At 54.6% G+C, this 20,487-nt stretch overlaps 1 protein-coding gene across 2 annotated transcripts; it reads right to left on the bottom strand.

The window, feature by feature from the left end:
- ANPEP (alanyl aminopeptidase, membrane) lies at positions 1 to 18,938 on the bottom strand. 2 transcript variants are annotated; one of them, XM_053888673.1, is made up of 21 exons: positions 18,595 to 18,937; positions 18,064 to 18,546; positions 17,347 to 17,489; positions 17,094 to 17,233; positions 16,560 to 16,686; positions 16,314 to 16,468; positions 15,967 to 16,080; positions 15,712 to 15,855; positions 15,493 to 15,558; positions 15,275 to 15,340; positions 13,708 to 13,883; positions 13,365 to 13,444; positions 11,990 to 12,123; positions 11,808 to 11,863; positions 10,750 to 10,897; positions 6,401 to 6,492; positions 5,812 to 5,922; positions 5,527 to 5,694; positions 4,611 to 4,751; positions 4,070 to 4,151; positions 1 to 609 (listed from the first exon to the last, which is right to left on the bottom strand). In XM_053888673.1, exons 1-21 carry the CDS (start codon positions 18,720 to 18,722, stop codon positions 460 to 462), a joined length of 2,904 nt encoding a protein of 967 aa, XP_053744648.1. In that variant the 5' UTR covers positions 18,723 to 18,937; the 3' UTR covers positions 1 to 459. The 2 variants fall into 2 exon arrangements, with proteins under 2 accessions (XP_053744648.1, XP_053744647.1); XM_053888672.1 differs by having other exon boundaries at positions 18,064 to 18,938.
- Positions 18,939 to 20,487: the final 1,549 nt, after the last annotated feature.

Below are 20,487 nucleotides of genomic sequence, written 5' to 3'. Positions count from 1 at the left end.
TTGATCTAGAAATCCTTTATTTACATTTTCTCTTAGAAAAAAAATATATAGATCTGGTGCCCTGTTGATTCCTCAGGTTCAGGAAATTTATGGGAAGGTGAGAGAGGGCACAGGGCCGCCCCCTAAGGCCATCCATCGTCCATCAAGGGCTTCTGCTCATCTGACCAGCGCTGGGCTTCCCTGAGATCAGCCCCAGGGCCCCGGGTGACAGACACCATGCCAGGCCTGGGGTGGAGTTGGCAGGAGGGGCAGGGACTGAGAGGTGTTGGGGCAGTCTGGCCATCAGGAACTGGATTGGCCCCATGGGCAGAGTGGAGAAAACACGGGCCAGAGACTTTGTCCTGGGGTGAGGACGCCATTGCCTCAGGCTCCAGGGAGGGGTCCTGCCGTGGGCCACTGGGACAGACACGTAATAGGCATCTCACATGGGGGCCAGGTGACTGCAAGGACCGAGGACCATTAGCTGTTTTCTGTGAACCACCTGAGCACCACATCCTTGTTTTCCTTCACCCACTTGATGTTGGCTTTGGTCTTCTCCAGGGCTTGCTCCAGAGCTCTGGTGGCTGAGCCGAAGCCTGTGTCCATGTTGTTCTTCTTGAACTGCTCCAGCTGCCAGGGAAATGAAGATTCTCAGCCTCAGGCTGGGTCTCTCACACAGCCTTGAGGGGAGGGCGGCCTAGTCCTCTGTCCTCCCTGTCCACATTAGGGCCCTTGCAAATGGAGAAGCCACAGCCCGTTCTCCAGGAGAGAAAGGGCTGGCCCTTCTCTGTCCCTGGGATAAAGTCCTTATCTAGGGCAGAGGTGAAAATAAGCACAGCCTCGGGGCTCCTGGGTGGCTCAGTCAGTTAAGCCCCCGACTTTGGCTCAGGTCATGATTTCATGGTCCATGAGTTCGAGCCCCACAGCGGACTCTGGGCTGACAGCTCAGAGCCTGGAGCCTGCTTCAGATTCGGGGTCTCCCTTTCTCTCTGCCCCTCTCCCACTCATGCTCTGTCTCTCTCTGTCTCTCAAAAAGTGAATAAACATTTAAAAAATTTAAATAATAATAAAATAAATAATAAAATAATAAATAAATAAATAAGTCACAGATTAAAAGATATATTAGTATAGGAGGTTGTAGCCGGGGCAATTAGGCAAGAAAATGAAATAAAAGGCACCCAGAAAGGAAGAGGTACAACTATCTCTATAAGCAGATGACATGATTTTTGTATTCAGAAAATCCTAAGGAATCTACCAAAAACAAAAAAAACCCAAAAAACTATTAAAACTAACAAATTCTGCAAGGTTTCAGATGAGCAACATACAAGATCATACTACATTTCTACACACTAGCAATGAGACATACGAAAATGAAATTAAAACAGTCCCATTTACAATAGCATTAAGAAGAATAAAAGACTGAGGAATAAATTTGACAAAAGACATACAAGACTGGTAATGCTGAAAACTACAAAACACTGTTGGAAGAAATTAAGAAGGACTGAATAAAAGGAAACAATACCCAAATCGACCCAAATCTGTGTTAATGGAGTGGAAGATTTATTATTAACATGGCAACGGTTCCTAAATTGATCTACAGATTCAACGCAATCCACATCAAAATTCCAACTGCCTTTTTTTGCAGAAATGGACAAGCTGATCCTAAAATTCATAAGGAAATTCAAGGGACTCAGAATAGCCAAACACTCTTGAACAAAGCTGGAGGGCTGACATTCCTAAACTCACTACAAAGCTACAGTAATCAAGACAGTGTGGTATTGGCTGAAGGACAGACAGATCAATGAAATACAATTAAGAGTCCAGAAATAAGCCCTCGCATTTACAGTCAATTGATTTTCAACAAGAGTGCCAAGACCATTCAGTGGGGGAAAGAATAGTCTGCTCAACAAATAGTAGTGAGACAATCGGATAGCCACATGCAAAGGAATGAAGTTGGACCCCCACCTCACACCATATACAAAAATTCAGCCAAAATTGATCAAAGTCCTAAATGTAAGAGCTCAAATAGTGAGACTTTTAGTAAAAAGCATGTATAAATCTTCATGACCTTGGATTAAGCGATCGTTTCTTAGATATGCCTAAACACAAGCCATAAAAGAAAAATTAGAAAGCTGGACTTCATCAAAATAAAAAAAAAAATGTTAATGTATGGAAAGACACTATTGAGAAAGTAAAAAGGCAATCCACAGAATGGAAGAAAACATTTGCAGATCAGGTATCTAATAAGGGTCTAGTATCCAGAATATATAAAGAACTCTTACAACTCAAAAATGAAGAGACAAATATCCCAATTAAAAAATTGGGCAAAGGTTTTGAACAGACATTTCTCCAAAGAAGACATATGAATGGCCAATAAGCACATGAAAAGATGTGCAACATCATTAGTCATTAGAGAAATGCAATTCATACTATCTCACATCCACAGAATGGCTATAATTTAAAAGGAAGGAAGGAAGGAAGGGAGGAAGGAAGGAAGGAAGGAAAGAGGGAGGGAAGGAGGGAAGGAAGGAAGCAGAGGGAGGGAGGGAGGGAGGAATGAAGGAACAAAGGAACGAAGGAAGAAAAGAAACGTAAGTGTCCAAAGACATACAGCTGTGGAAAGTACATTGGTGCAATTACTTAGGAAAACATTTTGGCAATTTCTCAAAGAGTTAAACATAAAGTTACCAAATGATCCATCGATTCCCCTCCCAGGTGTATACCCAAAAGAACCAAACACATATGTTCACTCAAAACTTTGTACATGAACATTCATAACAGCGTTATTCATAATAGTCAAAAAGTGGAAACAATCCAATGTCGATCGACTGATCGATGGATAAACAGATGTGTTGTATCCATACAATGGAATATTATTCAGCCATAAAAAGGAGTGGTACCCTACCACATGGATGAAACTTCCACAAAAGGCCTCATATTATATGATTCCATCTCATGAAATATCCAGAATATGCACATCCATAGAGACGGAAAGTAGATTAGTGGTTGCCAGGGGCTGACAACAGAGGACTGGGGAGCGACTGCCACAGTTTCTTTTCGGGGGTAATGAGAATGTTCTGGAAGTAGATGGTGGTTATGGTTCTACAAGCTTGTAAATACCCTGAAAGCCACTTAACATGGCGAGTTTTATAGTACATTAATTATATCTCAATTAAAAAAAAGATAATATCAACCTAATACAATGAGTTAACTTTAGCTTCTGATTCAAACATGCATATCGCTGCAAAATGAGTTTTAAAAGAAACAACCTAGAAGGTTTAAAATGGGCCAGATAGAGGGACACATGGGTGGCTCAGTCGGCTGAACATCCAACTTCAGCCTCACGGTTCGTGAGTTCAAGCCCCACCTCGGGCTCTCTGCTGTCAGCACAGGGCCCTCTGCAGATCCTCTGTCTCCCCCTCTCTCTGCCCCTCCCCTGCTCTCTCTCTCCCTCAAAAATAAAAACAAAACAAACAAACAAAAATGGGCCAGGCAGAAAATGATACGTAAAGAATTGTTCCTTTTCTTGGCTTTGCTAATAACATTGAGATTATCTTTTAAAAATTCCTTTAAATAGGACTAAATCATAGACAGGTGAACTGTATGATATTAGTGATCCCTGCTTGAAAATTCTCCACCCCCAAAATAGAACCAGCAAAACGCTGATAACTGTTCAATCTGGGTAATGGGTAGGTACGTGGAGGTTCATTTATATTATTGTCTTTACTTTTTGCCTATATGAGAGTTCCAAGATGAAGTTTTCTGATTGAATCGTCACCATTTAAAAAGCCTGGATACTGGGTTCTACTCCTGAAACAAATACTACACTGTGTGTTCACTAACTACATATTTATTTAATAGTTAAATAAATAATAAATATTTATTTAATATAGAAAGAAATTAATTTAAAAAAAAACAAAATAAATAAATAAAAAGCCTGAATACCCAGCTTCCCCTGCAGGTGAGGAAGGCCTGGCAACGTGGAGCCCGGGCTCTCCTTGACCACACCCAGGGGGTGCCGGCTGAATGGTGGTCCTTTTAGACTCGCGATGGACCTCTGGATGCCGCCCCAGGGTCCCGGGCTTCTTACCTGCTGCAGCTCGAACTCAGTGGAGAATCGTCGGGTCACTGCCTGGATGAGGTTGGAGAAGGAGAAGGAACCAGTGCCATAGCTGTGGGGACAGGAGAGAGAAGACACCGTGAGGGGCGGAAGAAGCAATGCTCCGTGACTGGCAGGTGCCATTATACCCTCACGTCTGCTCTGCGACTGTCCCCATCTTGGAGGTGAGATGAAATGACACACCCAAGGTGATACCCCGAGGGACACGACCGCAGGTTTGATCTCAGTATCCTTGCTCCCCTGTCTCCAGAGAAACAGACTTTCTTTGCCCCAAGTGGGAGAAAGGACAGCCCATACCCTGCCTCGTCTTTCCATGTTGGCCCTCCCTGCCCTCCCCCGCGCCTGACCGCAAGCTGGGTTAATTTTTCAGCACTCCTAGGCGGTGTCCACAGCCCCCCACCATGCTCCAGCCCTGCAGTGTCCCATGCACACAGACACACGGACCCTTCCCTCCGGCCCCGGACACCCAGCCTTGACGGGCACTTCTCCCAGCAGGCTCCCCCAGACTCACTCCTGAAAGAGTTTCTTCCAGTTGCTCTGGACAAAGTCCCAAGCCAGGGTTTGCCCGACGACGTTGCTGGAGATGCTGCTGAGAGTGCTGGTGACATCTTGTTTCCGGATGAGGTTAGGGTCCAGGGTATAACTCAGGAACCTGTGAGGGAAGGATGCTGGGTTAGTGACCACTTCCAGTGACTTCTGTAGTCAGATGATACGAGACAGAGAACCCAGGAAGGCAAAGGATCCCCTCCCCCGCCCCCGACACCTCTCCGGCATCCTCCTAATGTCCCTTCAGTCTACTGAGGGTTGAAGACCTCTTCGTCCTACCTCCCTCTCACAGGTGGGACACTGAGTCTCCCAGGCAGGGTCACTGGCCCTGCCTGACACGGACCTGGTGCCCGATGGATATGTGATGACTGATGATGAATGAATGAAGACAGGAAGGAGTACCAGAGCCGGGAGCCCTGTCCCAGGCACGGCAGCCACCTTTGTCTTTGACACTGAGGGAGGCTCTTCTTTACTGGGGTCCGGGAGATGACATGCAGGTGGCCGGTGGGAGCCAGGAGCTTGGGGCGTGCCCCGCCGGACGTCCAAAAGGACCCAGGCCCAGCTGCAACAGAGCCCTTGGCCGAGAGGAAAACTGAGCTTCTGTCAACTGCCGTCCAAGAAGCCAAAGCGGTTAAAAGTGTGGGACAGAGACCCAGACGTGGGTTCAGATCTTGGCTCCACCACTTACGAAAGCTTCTGGACTTTGGGCAAGTTGTTTTCGCTTCTCTGAGCCCCAGTGTCCTCCTCTGCGACATGGGGGCCCCACCGCCCCGGTTTGTGAGGATGCCGTGAATGAGAGGCCCGGCTGGTTCTTGCTCTCCCACGTGGGGTCCCCCGTGGGGAGGGGAACTCACGCGGCCCCATTGGGCCCCGGTCCTCACCTGTTCAGGATCCAGACCTGGTTGCTGCAGGCCAGGGCTCCGCGGAGTTTGTCAGCCTCGTTCACCAGTTCGGCCTTTAGGAACTGCTCCCACACGAAGTTCCACTCCTCCTCGCCGCCCTGGGCGATGGCATTGCAGTACACGGTGGACCGCAGGTTGGGGTGGATCCTGGCGAGGGGTGAGAGGGTCAGGGCAGGGAAGCGGGGGGACGAGGGTGTGACGAGGACACGGCTGTGGGCTCGAGGGACGGATGAAGGTCAGGGGAGGAGCGGGGGATACACTCACGGGTTGTTTTGGGGGTTCTTCTTCCACTCGGCGAAAAGAGTCGCGGCCAGCTTCTCACACTTAGGAACCCCGTAGGAGCAGGCGGTGCTGACGGCGTTAATCTCGCTGTACCTGCCCCACGGGTGACACTCCATCAGCAGGCCCATGGGCCGCCCGGCCCGGACGTGGGCAGAGACACCCCCCTGCCGACACACGGCTCCGGGAAGGATGGCGGGGCCCGGGCTCTGCCTGAGGCTGCTCACTGGATCCCCTACGTGGCTTTGTGCCTTGGGCAGCCCAGGGACTTAGAGGAGTCAGCACAGGCTGCAGCCCCTATCTGAACACCGAGAATCTGAATGATCAAGACCCTGAGGGGACCTCAGAGTTTCAGTTGGGTCCCTTGTACAAAGAGGTCAGATGGGCTCCCAGGCCGCACAGAAGCTCAGGGCAGGCCTCCTCCTCCCGCCTGGTGGCCCCGGCCAAGAGATGGCCTCCAGAGGACACTGCGGGGCCCTGCCCTGGACTCCCCGGGTCAGGGTAGCTGGGCCGCCCATGGCCTCCAGCAATAAGGAAAGGAGAGAGGCTCTTGGCTTCTCAACGGTCCACTCACTGGTCCATGAGGGTTTGCGGGTGATCAGTCCAGTTTTTGGTGAGTCTTTCGAAATGATCGAAGAGGGGCGTGACCTGCTTCTTCAGGTAGCTCTGGGCAAAAGAAAACACGGAGAGCTTTGAAGGCAAGACTCCTGCCAGGTCTTTCTGGAGTCCCTGCAGCCTCTGACGTGGGTGTAGGTGCAGCAAGGGCTGGTGGCTACGGAGGCAGAGAGGCCGGAGGCTCAGGGCCCCGAGGGAGCCAGCAGGGCCCAAAGGGGCCCGCACGGGCCAGGTTTCAGATGACTGGCCCGAGGCTCTCCTGCCTGAAAGCCTCAGTCAGCTCCAACACTCCTTGTCTGCGTCACCAGTTTTTAATAGTGTTGGGTCCCCCCCCCCCCCCACCCCGCCGCTCCACCACCAATCCCGGTGGTGAGTGTTCCGTGTGTACTGTGAAGAGTGTGGAAAATACAGAGCAGCATGTGCAGAAAATGAAAACTGCCCAGGAGCTTCCCCAAACCGATTTTCAAATTGGTGAGTTTACCCCTTCTTTTCCCCTGTCTACCCAGCAGATCCGTCATTCTGTCTGCTGCCCTTTGCCCCCGACGCTGGAAGGTTAAGTTCTGCCTCCTGTTACTAAGACCCTTCACAGACTCGGGTTCAACATGGTAGTTCGTCACGGGCCCCAACCGGAATCCACGTCCAAACGTAAAAGGAATAAACCTCCGAGAGCCAAGAGAACGGAAAGGGAAAAAGAGTGGAGGAGATGCCCATGCAGTCAGGAAGCTGCAAGGTGGGGAGAGGAAGGGAGGGAAGGGGCAGAGTCACAGTGCGGGCCCCGGGGGCAGGGGTAGGGGGGGTTGGAACCGGAAGCAAGGCTTGCCCAGACAAGGCTCAGACTCAGAGGGACGGGTCTGCAGGAGACAGGGGTGAGGCGGGGGCTGAACACAGGGGGAATGAGTCCAAGACCGCAGCGGGAGTAGTTGAACCCCCAAGCTCCTACTTCCCTCCTTGCAGCAGGGCAACAGCCCCCCCCCCCCACAGGTGAGGCTGAATCAGTGGGGCTCAGAATCGGGGGCCCCCAGACATAGCAGAAGGGTTGGCCGACTGCAGAGGTGAAAGTTTATATCCTAACTGGAGGTAACTCTAGTCAGCTTCTTTGTCCCCCGTGTCCGCCAGTCGTAGAAAGTGGGCATCACCAGCCTCATTATACGACATAAAGGGTGATTCCCTGGTCTCAGGGAAACACACTCATGGATACTATATGTGTGTGTGTGTGTGTGTGCGTATACATTTTTAGTAAATTCTATATTCAACGTGGTTCTTGAACTCACAACCCTGAGACCAAGAGTCACATGCTCAGAGGCGCCTGGGTGGCTCAGTCGGTTAAGCGTCTGACTCCTGACATTGGTTCCGGTCACGATCTCATGATTTGTGAGATCAAGCCCCACGTCGGGCTCCAAGCTCAGCGTGGACTGGGATTCTGTCTGTCTGTCTCTCTCTCTCTGCCCTTCTTCCACTTACATGTTCATGTGTTCTCTCTCAAAATAAAACACTGGGGGGCCTGGGTGGCTCAGTCAGTTAAGCATCTGACTTCGGCTCAGGTCATGATCTTATGGGTTGTGAGTTTGAGCCCCGCATCGGGCTCTGTGCTGACAGCTCAGAGCTTGGAGCCTCTTCAGATTCTGTGTCTCCCTCCCTCTCTCTCTCTCTCTCTCTCTCTGCCTCTTACCACCCCCCCTCCAATAAACAAACATTAAAAAAAGATGTTTTAAAAATAAACATATGATAGAAGAAACGCCCACAATCTGTAGCCAAGGGGGCTACAGGAGGAGGAGGAGAAAGACACATCGGGACTGAGAGAAGAGCCCACAAGCTTCCAGAAGGGAAAAAACAGCCACGTTCAAAGAACCAGAGATGAGCAAGCCTCTGAGCTTCTCAACAGCAGCACGAGAGGCTTGGCATCAGCGGAGCAAGGCCTGAAATTGTCTGAGGAATAGTAGCTTCCAACCTAGAAACTTCTAATCCCCGGTAAATTCTGGGTCCCGTGTGGTGATGGAATAAACCCATTGTGCATAATCTACCTCCACTCTTAGGGACACTTTCTCAAAAACTCCTGGAAAAGGTGCTCCACTATGGGAGAGAAAACTCAAGGAAGAACCCACTGGTTCAGGAAACATGAGATGCCACACCGGGGGAGAGCCTCCCATTCGGGGGAGGGGTGGGGCTGAGCCACAGTTCCAGAAGGGAGCACAGGGACTGCGGGCTCCGGCAGGGAGGGATGCCTCCAGGAAAATGCAGCAAATCTAGCATATGCCCTGATGACGTTTGTCCAAGATGTATAAAAAAAAGGGGGGGGGGGACATAAACATAGTAGTCCATGTGGCTCAGCAGAGAATGATATTTAAATAACCACAATACTGGGGCGCCTGGGTGGCTCAGTCAGTTGGGCGTCTGACTCAGGTCATGATCAGGTCATGATCTTGTGGCTCGTGAGTTCGAGCCCCGTCCCGGGCTCTGTGCTCACAGCTCAGAGCCTGGAGCCCGCTTTGGATTCTGTGCCTCCCTCTCTCTCTGCCCCCCTCCTGCTCACGGTCTGTCTGTCTGTCTCTCCCTCAAAAATAAACATTAAAAAAAATTTCAGGGGCGCCTGGGTGGCGCAGTCGGTTAAGCGTCCGACTTCAGCCGGGTCACGATCTCGCGGTCCGTGAGTTCGAGCCCCGCGTCAGGCTCTGGGCTGATGGCTCGGAGCCTGGAGCCTGTTTCCGATTCTGTGTCTCCCTCTCTCTCTGCCCCTCCCCCGTTCATGCTCTGTCTCTCTCTGTCCCAAAAATAAATAAAAAACGTTGAAAAAAAAATTAAAAATAAATAAATAAATAAATAAAAAAAATTTCAATAACCACAATACAGTAAATGCTGACTACTGAGTTGATCAAATATTGTGACTTAACTACATCGGGAGGATGGAGTAAATCCAACGCAGGCAGGTTAAAGAGTTAAAATCTCACTTGCCATCACACCTCTTTCAACATCATAGGAAGTGCACGAGAAAAAAAATTTTTAATTAAAAAATGACCTCTGGGAATGCAAGCTGGTGCAGCCACTCTGGAAAACAGTATGGAGGTTCCTCCAAAAACTACAAATGGAACTACCCTACGACCCAGCAATTGCACTACTAGGCATTTATCCAAGGGATACAGGTGTGCTCTTTCGAAGGGACACATGCACCCCCATGTTGATAGCAGCACTATTGACAATAGCCAAAGTATGGAAAGAGCCCAAATGTCCATTGATGGACGAATGGATAAAGAAGATGTGGCATATATACACAATGGAGTATTACTCGGCAATCAAAAAGAATGAAACCTTGCCATTTGCAACCACGTGGATGGAACTGGAGGGTATTATATACTAAGTGAGATTAGTCAGTCAGAGAAAAACAAATATCATATGACTTCACTCATAGGAGGACTTTAAGAGACAAAACAGATGAACCTAAGGAAAAGGAAACAAAAATTATATAAAAACAGGGAGGGGGACAAAAGAGAAGAGACTCATAAATATGGAGAACAAACAGAGGGTTATGGGAGGGGTGGTGGGAGTAGGGAGGGGCTAAATGGGGAAGGGGCGTTAAGGAATCTACTCCTGAAATCATTGTTGCACTAGATGCTAACTAATTTGGAAGTAAATTTTAAAAAATAAAAAATAAAACAAGCTAATAAAAAAAATGATCTCTTCAAGTTTCATCTAATGGCTGCGTAATATTCCATAAATGGATATTGTAGTTTACCTAACCAATCTCCAACTGTCCGACAATTGTTTTGGGTTCTTTTTTTTTTTTTCTTTTGTAAATCACCCTGCTGAGTTTCTCTCTTATCTCCCTCATGGGAGCCTCAACAAATAAATTTATTTATTTATTTTGAGAGAAAGGGGGAAGAGAGAGAGCAGGGGAGGGGCAGAGAGAGAGGGAGGGGGAGAGAGAGAGAGAGAGAGAGAGAGAGAGAGAGAGAGAGAGAATCCCTAGCAACCTCTGCACTGTAAGTGCAGAGCCCAATGCAAGGCTCGAACCCAACAAACCATGAGATGGTGACCTAAGTCGAAACCATGTTGGACACCTAACGGCCTGAGCTGTCCAGGCGCCCCCGTCTGTGTCCTTTCTCGGCCCTACCCAACCTGCTCGCCTTTCCAGTACCTGTTCCCTTCACCCTACATCCCTCTTGCCACTCTGCCCACCTGCTCTCAGAAAAGGACCCGGTGTCCTGTCGGCCCGAAGGGTGCCACCGCTCCAGACAAAATTTCTAGTAACTCCCTAATGGTGCATTTCTGGCACCGGGCAAATTGGCCCTCGAACCCTGCCCTGCCCCCCTGTACCTTCATGGGGCCGTAGACCTCAGAGCGGTCGAACATGAGCTTAAAGTAGCTCAGGCTGCTCAGGGCGGCCTGCCAGGGCATGTACTCGGTCTCTTGGATCAGGAAGAGAGTGTTGTTCAGCGCCAGAGTGACGGGGACCTTTTGGGCACTGGGGATAGATACAAGGGCTCAGGTAAGCATCCCCATTAAGTCCAGTCCCCACTGAGGGGGGCCCAACCCCTTCCTGAAACCTGAGAGCCCCAAATGAGCCAGCTCCAATGTTCACTGTAGATGGGCCTGGGGGTAGGTAGGGGTGGGGCCGGGGAGTGGGGAGGGATGGGGGACAAGGTCAGCTCGGGCCCTGTCCTCACCCACTGCCAATCACATTCCCCTGCGTATTATCCCCATTTGACAAATGGGAAGCTGAGGCTCAGAGAGGCAAAGTGACTTGCCTAAGGCCACACAGCCCATAAGAGACAGAGCTGAGATGCATAAGGACAAAAAACCTCTGCTCTTTATTCTCCCCACCTCTTCTCTGATTTGCTCGGCCCCCTGTGCCTTCCTCCCTCCTCCTCCTCAGACCATCTGTGCACCTGTGGTTCATAAATGTCCGTGTCTATGGGTGACATCACCTAAGTCAAAGAGCTTAGCACCTGCTGGGAACACAGTAGGTGCTGAATAAATATTTGTTTATCCATGCCGCCTCTCTCCTGCTCTGTCCTTCCCAGACTTTTTGTAGCATCTGCCATGGCAGGCTGGCACACAGTTAATCCTCAGGAAGAGCCTGGTGCTATGAAGGACCCTGTGGTTTTGGAGTTGGCCAGACCTGTGTCTGGCTGTCACGGGCTACAGAGTGACCCCAGGTAAAGCACTCAATCAAACTCTGAGTCTCGGATTCCTTATCTGGGAAAAGTGGGTTGCAACACTAGCAATCTGCAGGGGTGTGGGGGCCCAGGGAGGGGCGCAGAGAAGCACAGGGAGCCCATAGCAGTGTGCCTGGGTCTGTCGCTGTAGAACAGCACTTGCCCAAGTCACCAGGCCAGGGACAGGCTGGGCCCCAGGAGGAAGGGGGCACTCACCTCGCCAGGTTGAAGGCATCGTGGATGATTTGAGCCCGATTGATGACAGGAATGACCTAGAAGGGGCGACAGAGCGCGTGACCTCAGGCTGCTGCTGGGGGCGGGGGAGGGGGAGGGGGGGGATGGGGGTGGGCAGGGCCGGGGCCTGGGGCAGGGGATGGGGGCTGGCGGCCGACACCCACCGACAGGTCTGTCTGCAGCTGAGTTTGGATCTTCTTCCAGTTTTCATTGTCATAGTTCACCAGGTAGTAGCCCGTCACGTTGAGGTTCAGCAGAACCCAGTCATTAGCTGTGGTCTTGAACAGGTCATTCTGGGCTGCGGGGAGAGATCAGAGCTAGGTGGGGCTGCTCAGAAGGCCACAGGCTGACCCTTGGCCTGTCTTTCTCCAGGCCTCCCATGCAGCCTGGCACCGGCTGGCCCTCAAGCCTCGGGCGATGTCAAGGGAAGGGGGAGGAGAAGGGGCGTAGGTAGGACTGGGCTGCCAGGCCAAACTCTGCCCTCAGAGGGACCAAGCGCCATCTCTGCCCCTCGGTGCCCTTCCTGTCTCCCACAGGCTCCACGTGGCTGGGCCAGTGACAGCAGCCCGGACTTCTCCATCGGCACAGCCTCAGGACACCCAGACCGCCTCCACAGGCTCCTGCTCCTCCTCCCTCCCTCCCTCCTCCTCCCCTCTTACCCCGTCACCTAGTGGGAAGCCCAGGCAATGCCCGCCCCCCGCCAGTCAGCACCCCCAGTGCTGCCCCTCTCTGCCCTCCCTTCCAGCCTTGCTCCCCGGCAGCCAGAGGGGGCCGTCTGCTTGCCACTTCCCACCTGCCCCAGCTCCTCCTGGCCGGAGGACACAGCCGTTGTGTCCTGCCGTCCGCAGGGACCTTGGGAAGCAGCCTTACCTTCAGGGCACACCTCTGCCCTAGCCACAGTCCTTAGTTCTCTCCTGCCTCGCACTTGCTCTTTCTTCTGCCCCCACGAGCCTGGCTAAGTCCTTTTCTTCCTCTAAGACTCAGCTCACCTCCTCCAGGAAGCCTTCCCTCACCTCTCTGGGAAGTTGAAACTTCCTTATTCCTGGCTCCCTGCCCCATGCCCCAGCAGCCTGTACGTGCCTCTGTTAAGGCACCCAACACAGCTCTAGAAAGTTTTAGCTGCTTCTCTTCCTTCCTTCTCTTCAGCTGCAGTTTTGGCCTCGGCAGAGGATGAATTGCCTTGACCGGATTCCCCAGTACCTGGTGGAGTAGGGCTGTTTATACTTTGTGCCAGGCACTGTCTTAAACATCTCATGTGAGTTCTCTTCTTTAGTCCCCACACAACTCAACCGGGCCGCTATTGTTCTTAGCCCCATTTTATAAATGAGGAAATGGGAGACCAGAGAGGAATGGCAACCTGCCCGGGGCCACACAGCTGGGCGGCCGCACAGTAGAGCTTAGAACCAGAGAAGTGGGCTCCATTTGTTGAATGAGACCATGAAGGAGGTCACTGAGGCCTGCCGGAACCCCCAGGACGTGGGCCAGGAGCTGGGGGTGTGGGGGAGGGGACGGCTGTCCACAAGGGCGGGGCTGGATTACCTTTTTCGACGCCCGGCAGCCAGTAGTGCTCCTGCGGTCTGCCACTTCTGACAGAAGAGATGGGAACGATCCACAGGTAGCTGCAACAAGAGACCCAGACGCCAGGTGATGACAGCCGGCCGCTCTCGGTCACTGCCAGCAAAGAGCAGCCCCGCCCAGCCTCCCAGTCTCTGCCCGGCTCCGTCTGGGCACTGAGCACGCCTCTCCCCCACCCCCCCATCCGGGGCCAGGTGCTGGGGCTGGGACCACGGCAGGTCAGGACCCACCACGGTCAAGGGACACCACAGCACCTGTCCTTCAGAGCCCTCACGGGACGCCCGCCTCAGTGCCCCCTGCTGCTCACTTGAACTGTGAGGGGCGGGTCACCACGGACTGGGGGTCAAGGAGGAAGTGCTGCTGGTAGATGGTGCCTGTCTGGGTGTCCACGGTGATGACGGGGAAGCCCATCTGCAGGATCCAGCGGTCCATGATGGCACTCACGGTGTCGGGCAGCTTGATGGTCGGCTGTTTGTCTACAACCTGGAGCACAGCGAGAAGGTGCCCGGCCGTCAGTGGCCCGCCCAGGGCAGCCTCGGAAGACCCACCTTGCAGGGAGGCAGGGCCAGCGGAGGAGCCCGGCGTGGGGGTGGGGGTGGGGGTGGGGGTGGGCAGGAGCCTGGGTCCCAGCTCAGCTCGAACCTCAGAGGATGGGAGGGGAGGGGAGAAGGAGAGGAGGGAAAACATAGTCCGAGGCACGAGCGGGTGCAGAGACAGGCAGCAGGAGTGGGTGGTCAGGGGACGGGCTTAGGGCGGTCGCTACTGTCTTCTTGGGTCTTTCTTCATCTTTTTCCATGCACGTGCACTGCTTTAGTAATAACGGCAAAAAGCCAACAACATCTGTTAATGACTGAGAAAATTAAGACGGGAAAGAGGATAAAGAACACCAGAAGGGCACAGGCTGAACAGGGAGGGGAGCTGGGGGCTGCTGCAGAGAGAGGGGAGGCTCAGCACAGAGGGAGTACCCTGGAGGCAGGGGTAGAGCAGGCGTGGAGGAGGGCTCAGCTTTGGAGGAGAGGAAGGAGCGGGAAACTGAGGCAGGCGAGGAAGACGGTGGATGTGGAGGGGAGGGACCGAGGCAGTGAGGAGCCCCCTGTCGGCGGGTTGTGGGAGGTCAGGGCGGGGAAGGGGTGCGGGGGAGGGGGACAGACCAGAAGAAAGAATTTGGGCCGGAGACCAGCATGGAGGGCCCTGGAGCCCGGCTGTGACTCTGAGACAAGGCCCTGGGTCTCCCCTCCCTGGTGGATCCGGGCTCGGGATCCCGGAGGGGTCAGTGGGGCTGAGGAGGGGCCGAGAAGGAGCCCTAAGAGAAGGGAAGCTCTGGGGGAAGATGGGGAGTGTGCAGACTCCAGCCGTACTAGAGGCAGGGGGGCCGGGGGAGGGGGCGGGGAGAGGGGCAGTCCGAGGGTCTGCACTGCAGGCAAGGGCTGCTTGGGGTCTGAGTGCACAGGAACGCAAGGCAGGGCTGGGTGGGAGGGTCAAAGTTCGTGCGGGGGGTGCTGGTGTGTGCAAATTCATGCCTGGGAGGGGCCGGTCGGGGCACAGGGCAGCCAGGAGTGCTGAGTAGATAGAAAGACTCGCTCCAAAGTTCCAGGCAGAGGAGGGCTGGTTTCCTCACCTCTAAGACCTGGGGGGCTCCTCGGCTCCCATCACGGAGCTCACTATGGGCTGAGGCAAGCTGCCCATGGTCTTAACCCATGGTCTCACGCCTCCTGCAAGGAGTCATCATGGCTCCCACTTTACAGATGAGCAACAAGGCTTCAAACGACCCCCCTGGGCTGGTGAGCAGTGGAGCTGGACACATTCTAGTACACGTGTGCCGCCCCTAGGGACTTAGGGACACGATGGCTGCAGGGGGCTTGGCTGTCACTGACCTGCTGCAGGTGCTCCCACAGGTTCAGGTAGATGGTGTTCCCGTATTTATAGGTATGGAGGTAGGACTGTGGAAAGACAGGTCGCAGTGAGGGCAAAGCCGGTGCTCCCCAGCCTCCACCACTGAGTGTCTGTGGCGACGCACCTCGGGGGCTGGAGGAAACCGCCCCCCTCCCCCCCCCCCCCCCCCCCCGCCTCCATGGCTGCAGAGGGGACTCACCGCTATGCCCATCTTGAACAGGTCCTCAGTCAGGAAGTTGGAGAGCATCCTGAGGACAGAGGCTCCCTGGGGAAGGAGAGGGGGTTCAGAAGGCTGTGCAGAGCCAGCCGGACCCTGGGCCCCCACCGGACAAGGGCAGATGCTCCCAGTGCCCTAGCTGTGTCCCCGCCCCTTCCACACGCCCCCCCCCCCCAAAAAAAAACCACACTGTCTCAGTACCTTGCTGTAGGAGATGGAGTCAAACACCTCGCTGATCTGGGCCGGCGTGTTGATCTCCGAGGCAGGAGTTGACAGCGGGTGGGAGGAGGCCAGGGCGTCCACAGCCATCACATGGTACACGTCGTTCAGCACCATGAGGTCTTTCTGCAAAGCCCCGCTGGGCGTCAGGAGACCTGCCCGACACGGGATGACCCGGGTCTTCCCCTCCCCCAGCCCCTCGTCCCCAGACCTCGGGGCCCGGGGCAGCCGGCTCACCAAATTCCACGTGGGCTCTGCAAAGTCAGCACCTAGGTACTCCACGTAGGAGGCGAAGCCCTCGTTCAGCCATAGGTCATTCCACCACTCCAAGGTCACCAGGTTCCCAAACCACTGTCGGGTGGGGGGTGGGGGGAAGATCAGCCCGGCTGGCCACGCTGGCCTTGTGCTCACGGTCACCGGGTGTCCCCCACGCGCCAGGCACCGGTTCGGGACTCCACCGACCTTGCCGTGACTCCCCTCTGCCATCCTGTCGGGTGGGACCCTCCTCCCTTCGCAGGTGCCCAGGGCAGAGCGGGGACTTGGGCCGTGTCCTTTCCCTACCCTCCCTGGGAAGCAGGGGCTACCTGGTGGGCCAGCTCATGAGCAATCACGGTGACCACACGCTCCTGGTTGCCGCTGGAGGAGGACCGCCTGTCATACAGCAGCGCACTCTCGCGGTAGGTCACCAGCCCCCAGTTCTCCATGGCGCCAGCGTTGAAGTCAGGCAAGGCAATCTGGTCTGGGGGTGGCGTGGGCCAAAGCCATTGTCAGGACGGCCTCTGGGTGGGGAACCCTACCCGCCGCCCCCACCACAACGCCCCCTCACTCACCCGATTTGTTGAGCGGGTAGGGCGTGTCGTAATGTTGGGAAAAGAAGTCCAGGATGGGGCCTGTCACCTTCAGGGCATAATCGCCATGGCCCTGGTTGATCGCACCGGGCCGGGCCCAGATCCGGATCTGCAAAGAGGGTGGGGGTAGGTCAGAGGCCCCCCTCGGCTCCTGGTGCAGATGGGCCAAGCCGTGGGGATCCCAGGCTAGTAAGGGGGATGACTAGGTTAAAATGAGGGGCTGGGGGGTCTTTGGGGGGCTTTGAGCCTTAGGGAGGAGCTCTGGGAATAATAATAGCCACGGCCATCATCCGTTTGGCATCCATGCGCTGGGAACTCCCTTCACGAGGACAGACCCATTTTTCAGATGCAGAGACCGAGGTTCAGAGAACTTAAGACACTTGCCCAAGATCACTCAGAGCTGGGGTTTAAACACCGGCCTAACAACTCAGGGGCTGAGATGGGAATTAATAAAAGAGGAATATCCGTCAGGCCAGAACCAATCCCGGGGAAGGGCCGACAGGCCCAGCTTCTTACCAGGACGCCACTGGGAGCTCTTGTCTCCACATATGAGAACTCACTAACGATGTAGGCCAGCAGGTAAGTAGACATTATGGGTGTGGTTTCGAACTCGGTGACTTTCCAGGTGGGATCTCCATCAAACGGGACGCTGGGGCCTGGGCATGGACCGTTCAGGCATGTGGAGACGCCTCCTCTCCCCCGCCCAGCATCCCAACCCTGGGCTGCCTTCTTCCCAAGGCTGTGTGGCCCCTGGGACAGACCCGCTCACCTCTGGGCAGCATGTTGGACAGGGCCACCAAGTTGTTGGGGTGGATGATGGTGATGTTAAACGTGGCCTTCATGGCGGGCTCGTCAAAGCACGGGAAGGATTTCCGGGCCTCTGTAGCCTGCATGTGTGTCGTGGCCAGCACCCTGCCCAGACCGGGGTATTAGAGGGTGTGCTGGCAGAATGCCTGCACCCCGTGAGGGTGGGCAGGGCGGGGGCTTCAGGGCGCCGCTGGGCATGCGGGAGAAGGGCATGTCGCTGGGCATGAAAGCCCGGTCCGGCTCATCCCTGCCCTCCCCACCTCCCCCAAACAGCCTCTGGGCCCCGACAGGCCAGCTCCTATGGGAGAGCAGAACTCCTTCAGGAGTCGGGGTCAAAGTCCTGGCAGGATCCGTGCCCGAGTTAACTAGGAGGCTTTGGGCAAGTTTCTCTCTTCTGAGCCCCAGTTCTCCTATCTGTCTGAGGGGTTCTTTCGCCACTTGCCCCCGACTCCCTCGTGGGGGGGGGGGATGGAAGCTCCCCAGGAAGGAGTCCCAGGAAGTCCCCAGGAAGGCTCCCCAGGGGCCCCCCACCCCCGGCCCCCGCGGATGGAGTCATGGCCAGCCGAAGGCTCCAGGCGGTTCCGAGGCCCGCAACCCAAAACCTTCCTCGGCCCCCGGGACCCGGCTCTGCCTCAGCCTCTGGGACCTGCCCCACTGAGCAGACGCAGACGCAGCTTACTTTTTGACGCCGTTCTCCATGTACTCGCTGCGGTAGAAGCCCGCCAGGTCGTCGGCCAGCTCCCCCTGGAACTCACTCTTCATCTCGTACTGTCTGCCGGCCACCAGCGGCTCCTGGAGGTGCACGACCAGGTACTCGGTGAGCTCCACCAGCTCCGTCCTGACGATGACAGGTTGCGGCTGGAAGCCCCCCACGCCCGACAAGGACACCATGTGCCCCTGGTGGTTGGTGTAGTTGAGCCTCTTGCTGTGGATGATGACGACGCTGGTGGACTCATTGCACATGAAGCGAACGACGCTTGTGCCCGTGAAGACGTACAGGCCCTTATCGTTGGGGGTGAGGTAGGGCCTCAGCGTCACGTTGTAGGAGTCGGGAATCAGCGTCTTGGGTAGACGGTAGACGTTCCATGGCTTGCTTTGGTCCAAGGTGGTAGCCACGGTGGTGGTAGGGCCCGTGGGGGCCGCCGTGGAGGCCGCCGTGGAGGCCGCCGTGGAGGCCGCCGTGGAGGCCGCCGTGGAGGCCGCCGTGGAGCTCTCGGTGCTCCTGTTCTTCTCCTGGGAGTACACCACGGACAGAGCGATGATGGTGCACACGGCCGCCACGCCCAGGAGGATGGCCAGGATGCCCACGGGCTTGGAAATGTAGAAGCCCTGGGCCATGGTGAGGGCAGGGGGGGAGCTGGGGGAGGTTCAGGACGGCGAGGAGCAGGCGCAGCGTCTGGCCAGACTTATATCCCTGAGGGGCAGGGGGAGGAGCCCCACAGCCCACAGATTGGGCAAAAATTAACCAGGGCTCAGGCAGGCAAAGGTCAGTGGGCTGGCCAGGGGCGCCCTGTGCTCGGGCCCTGGAGAGGCTGAGATCCAGGAACAGCGTGCTGGGGGCGCCTGGTGGGGAGCAAACAGTGTCCGGTTACAGGCTGCAGGAAGGAGGGCTGACGGGCAGGCAGCGGGTAGAGGGAGCGGCAGGGCCGGGTGGCATCGATCGGCCTGTGCCCCGGGACAGCGGGGACAGAGGAGGAGGACCGAGGTTGGAGTCTGCGAAGGACTTCCCAGGAGCAAGAAGGAGGCGATACAAGGGAGGAGAGGATCGGTTTCTGGCTTGGGTCAAGAGTGCCTTGGGTCACCCCTGTGGCTGGATCCTGGCAGGGTGCCCGGGGCTCGTCGGCGACAGGGGCCCCAGCCCTCCCTCGATTCTTCCAGAGCAGGGAGTCCTTCCAGGTTCCCCTCTCACCCCTTCCTGCCCAAAACTTCTATCTCAGCTATCGGCATACTGAGGGGAAAGAAAGATGTTTTGCCATGTTTTTTTTGTTTTGTTGGTTTTAAAATGTATATTTATTTTTGAGAGAGAGGGAGAGAGAGAGAGTGTGTGTGAACAGGGGAGGAGCAGAGAGGAGGGGAGACAGAGAATCCAAAGCAGGCTCCATGCTGTCCGCACAGATGAACCGTGAGATCATGATCTGAGCCCAAGTCGACACTTAACTGACTGAACCATCCAGGCGCCCCTGTTTTGTTTTGTTTTGTTTTGTTTTGTTTTTAAAGAAAGGAGGCTGGGGGCGCCTGGGTGGCTCAGTCAATTAAGCGTCTGACTCCTGATTTTGGCTCAGGCCATGATCTCGCGGTTCGTGAGTTCAAGCCCCGAAGCAGGCTCTGTGCTGACAGTTCGGAGCCTGTTTGGGATTCTCTCTCTCTCTCCCTCTTTCTCTGGCCCACCCCCACCCTTGTCAAAATAAATAAATAAATAAATAAACTTTTTAAAAAAGAGAGAGAGAGAGAGAAGAGGCTGGTGGAGACTTAACCTCTTCCCCGCTGGGACCTTGGGCAGGTAACTTTCCCTTTCTGAGATCTCTCTCTTCATAAATAGATAATAGCATTCACCTCTCGGGTTTGTTGCACAGATTTACCGAGAAAACACGTTAAACTCCACATAATAGACCCGAAACATCGCGCCCTTCTTCCCCACTCAGAGCTCGGCCAGGCCTCTATTCCCATCCTCAGTGGAACGAAGATGTCACTCATCATACTTAATAAAATAATGTTCGTGATCACTCTTGCCATCCAGCAGCTCAGTGCCTCAGACCTTGACCCCTCCTGACCCTCACCTCCACATCCAATTCTACCCTCATCCTCTGATCTGACCATGTCCTTGGTCAAAGTCACTCTCCCTGTTTAAGTAGACACCACTATACTCTCACGGAGTCACCACTTCCGCTCGGGCCCCTCCAACCTGTTTGGCCCAAGAATTGGCTCATTTTTCACCGCGGCTTACAACCTTCCTGGGTCTCCTGGCTGGCTCAGTCAGCGGAATGTGCGACTCGAGCCTGGGGCTGGGAGTTCAAGCCCCCTGTTGGGTGTAGAGATCACTGAAACATAAAATCTTTTTTTAAAATTTAGTCAGCTTTCATTCCTTCTTTCTTGTTTTTTTTTT

This window comes from Panthera pardus, unplaced genomic scaffold (genome assembly GCF_024362965.1).
Source record: "Panthera pardus isolate Hobbes unplaced genomic scaffold, ASM2436296v1 HiC_scaffold_23, whole genome shotgun sequence".
Lineage (NCBI taxonomy): Eukaryota > Metazoa > Chordata > Mammalia > Carnivora > Felidae > Panthera > Panthera pardus.
The sequence above is the reverse complement of the archived record's forward strand: the minus strand, read 5'-3'. Positions and strand labels throughout refer to the sequence as shown.

Coding starts and splice junctions, on each gene's coding strand:
- ANPEP (XM_053888672.1), bottom strand. CDS start 18,722: ATGGCCCAGGGCTTCTACATTTCCAAGCCCGTGGGCATCCTGGCCATC. Junction 11,864..11,989: donor AGCTGCAGACAGACCTGTCG/GTGGGTGTCGGC, acceptor CGCCCCTTCTAG/GTCATTCCTGTCATCAATCG. Junction 4,152..4,610: donor TGGAAGAAACTCTTTCAGGA/GTGAGTCTGGGG, acceptor CTGTCCCCACAG/CTATGGCACTGGTTCCTTCT.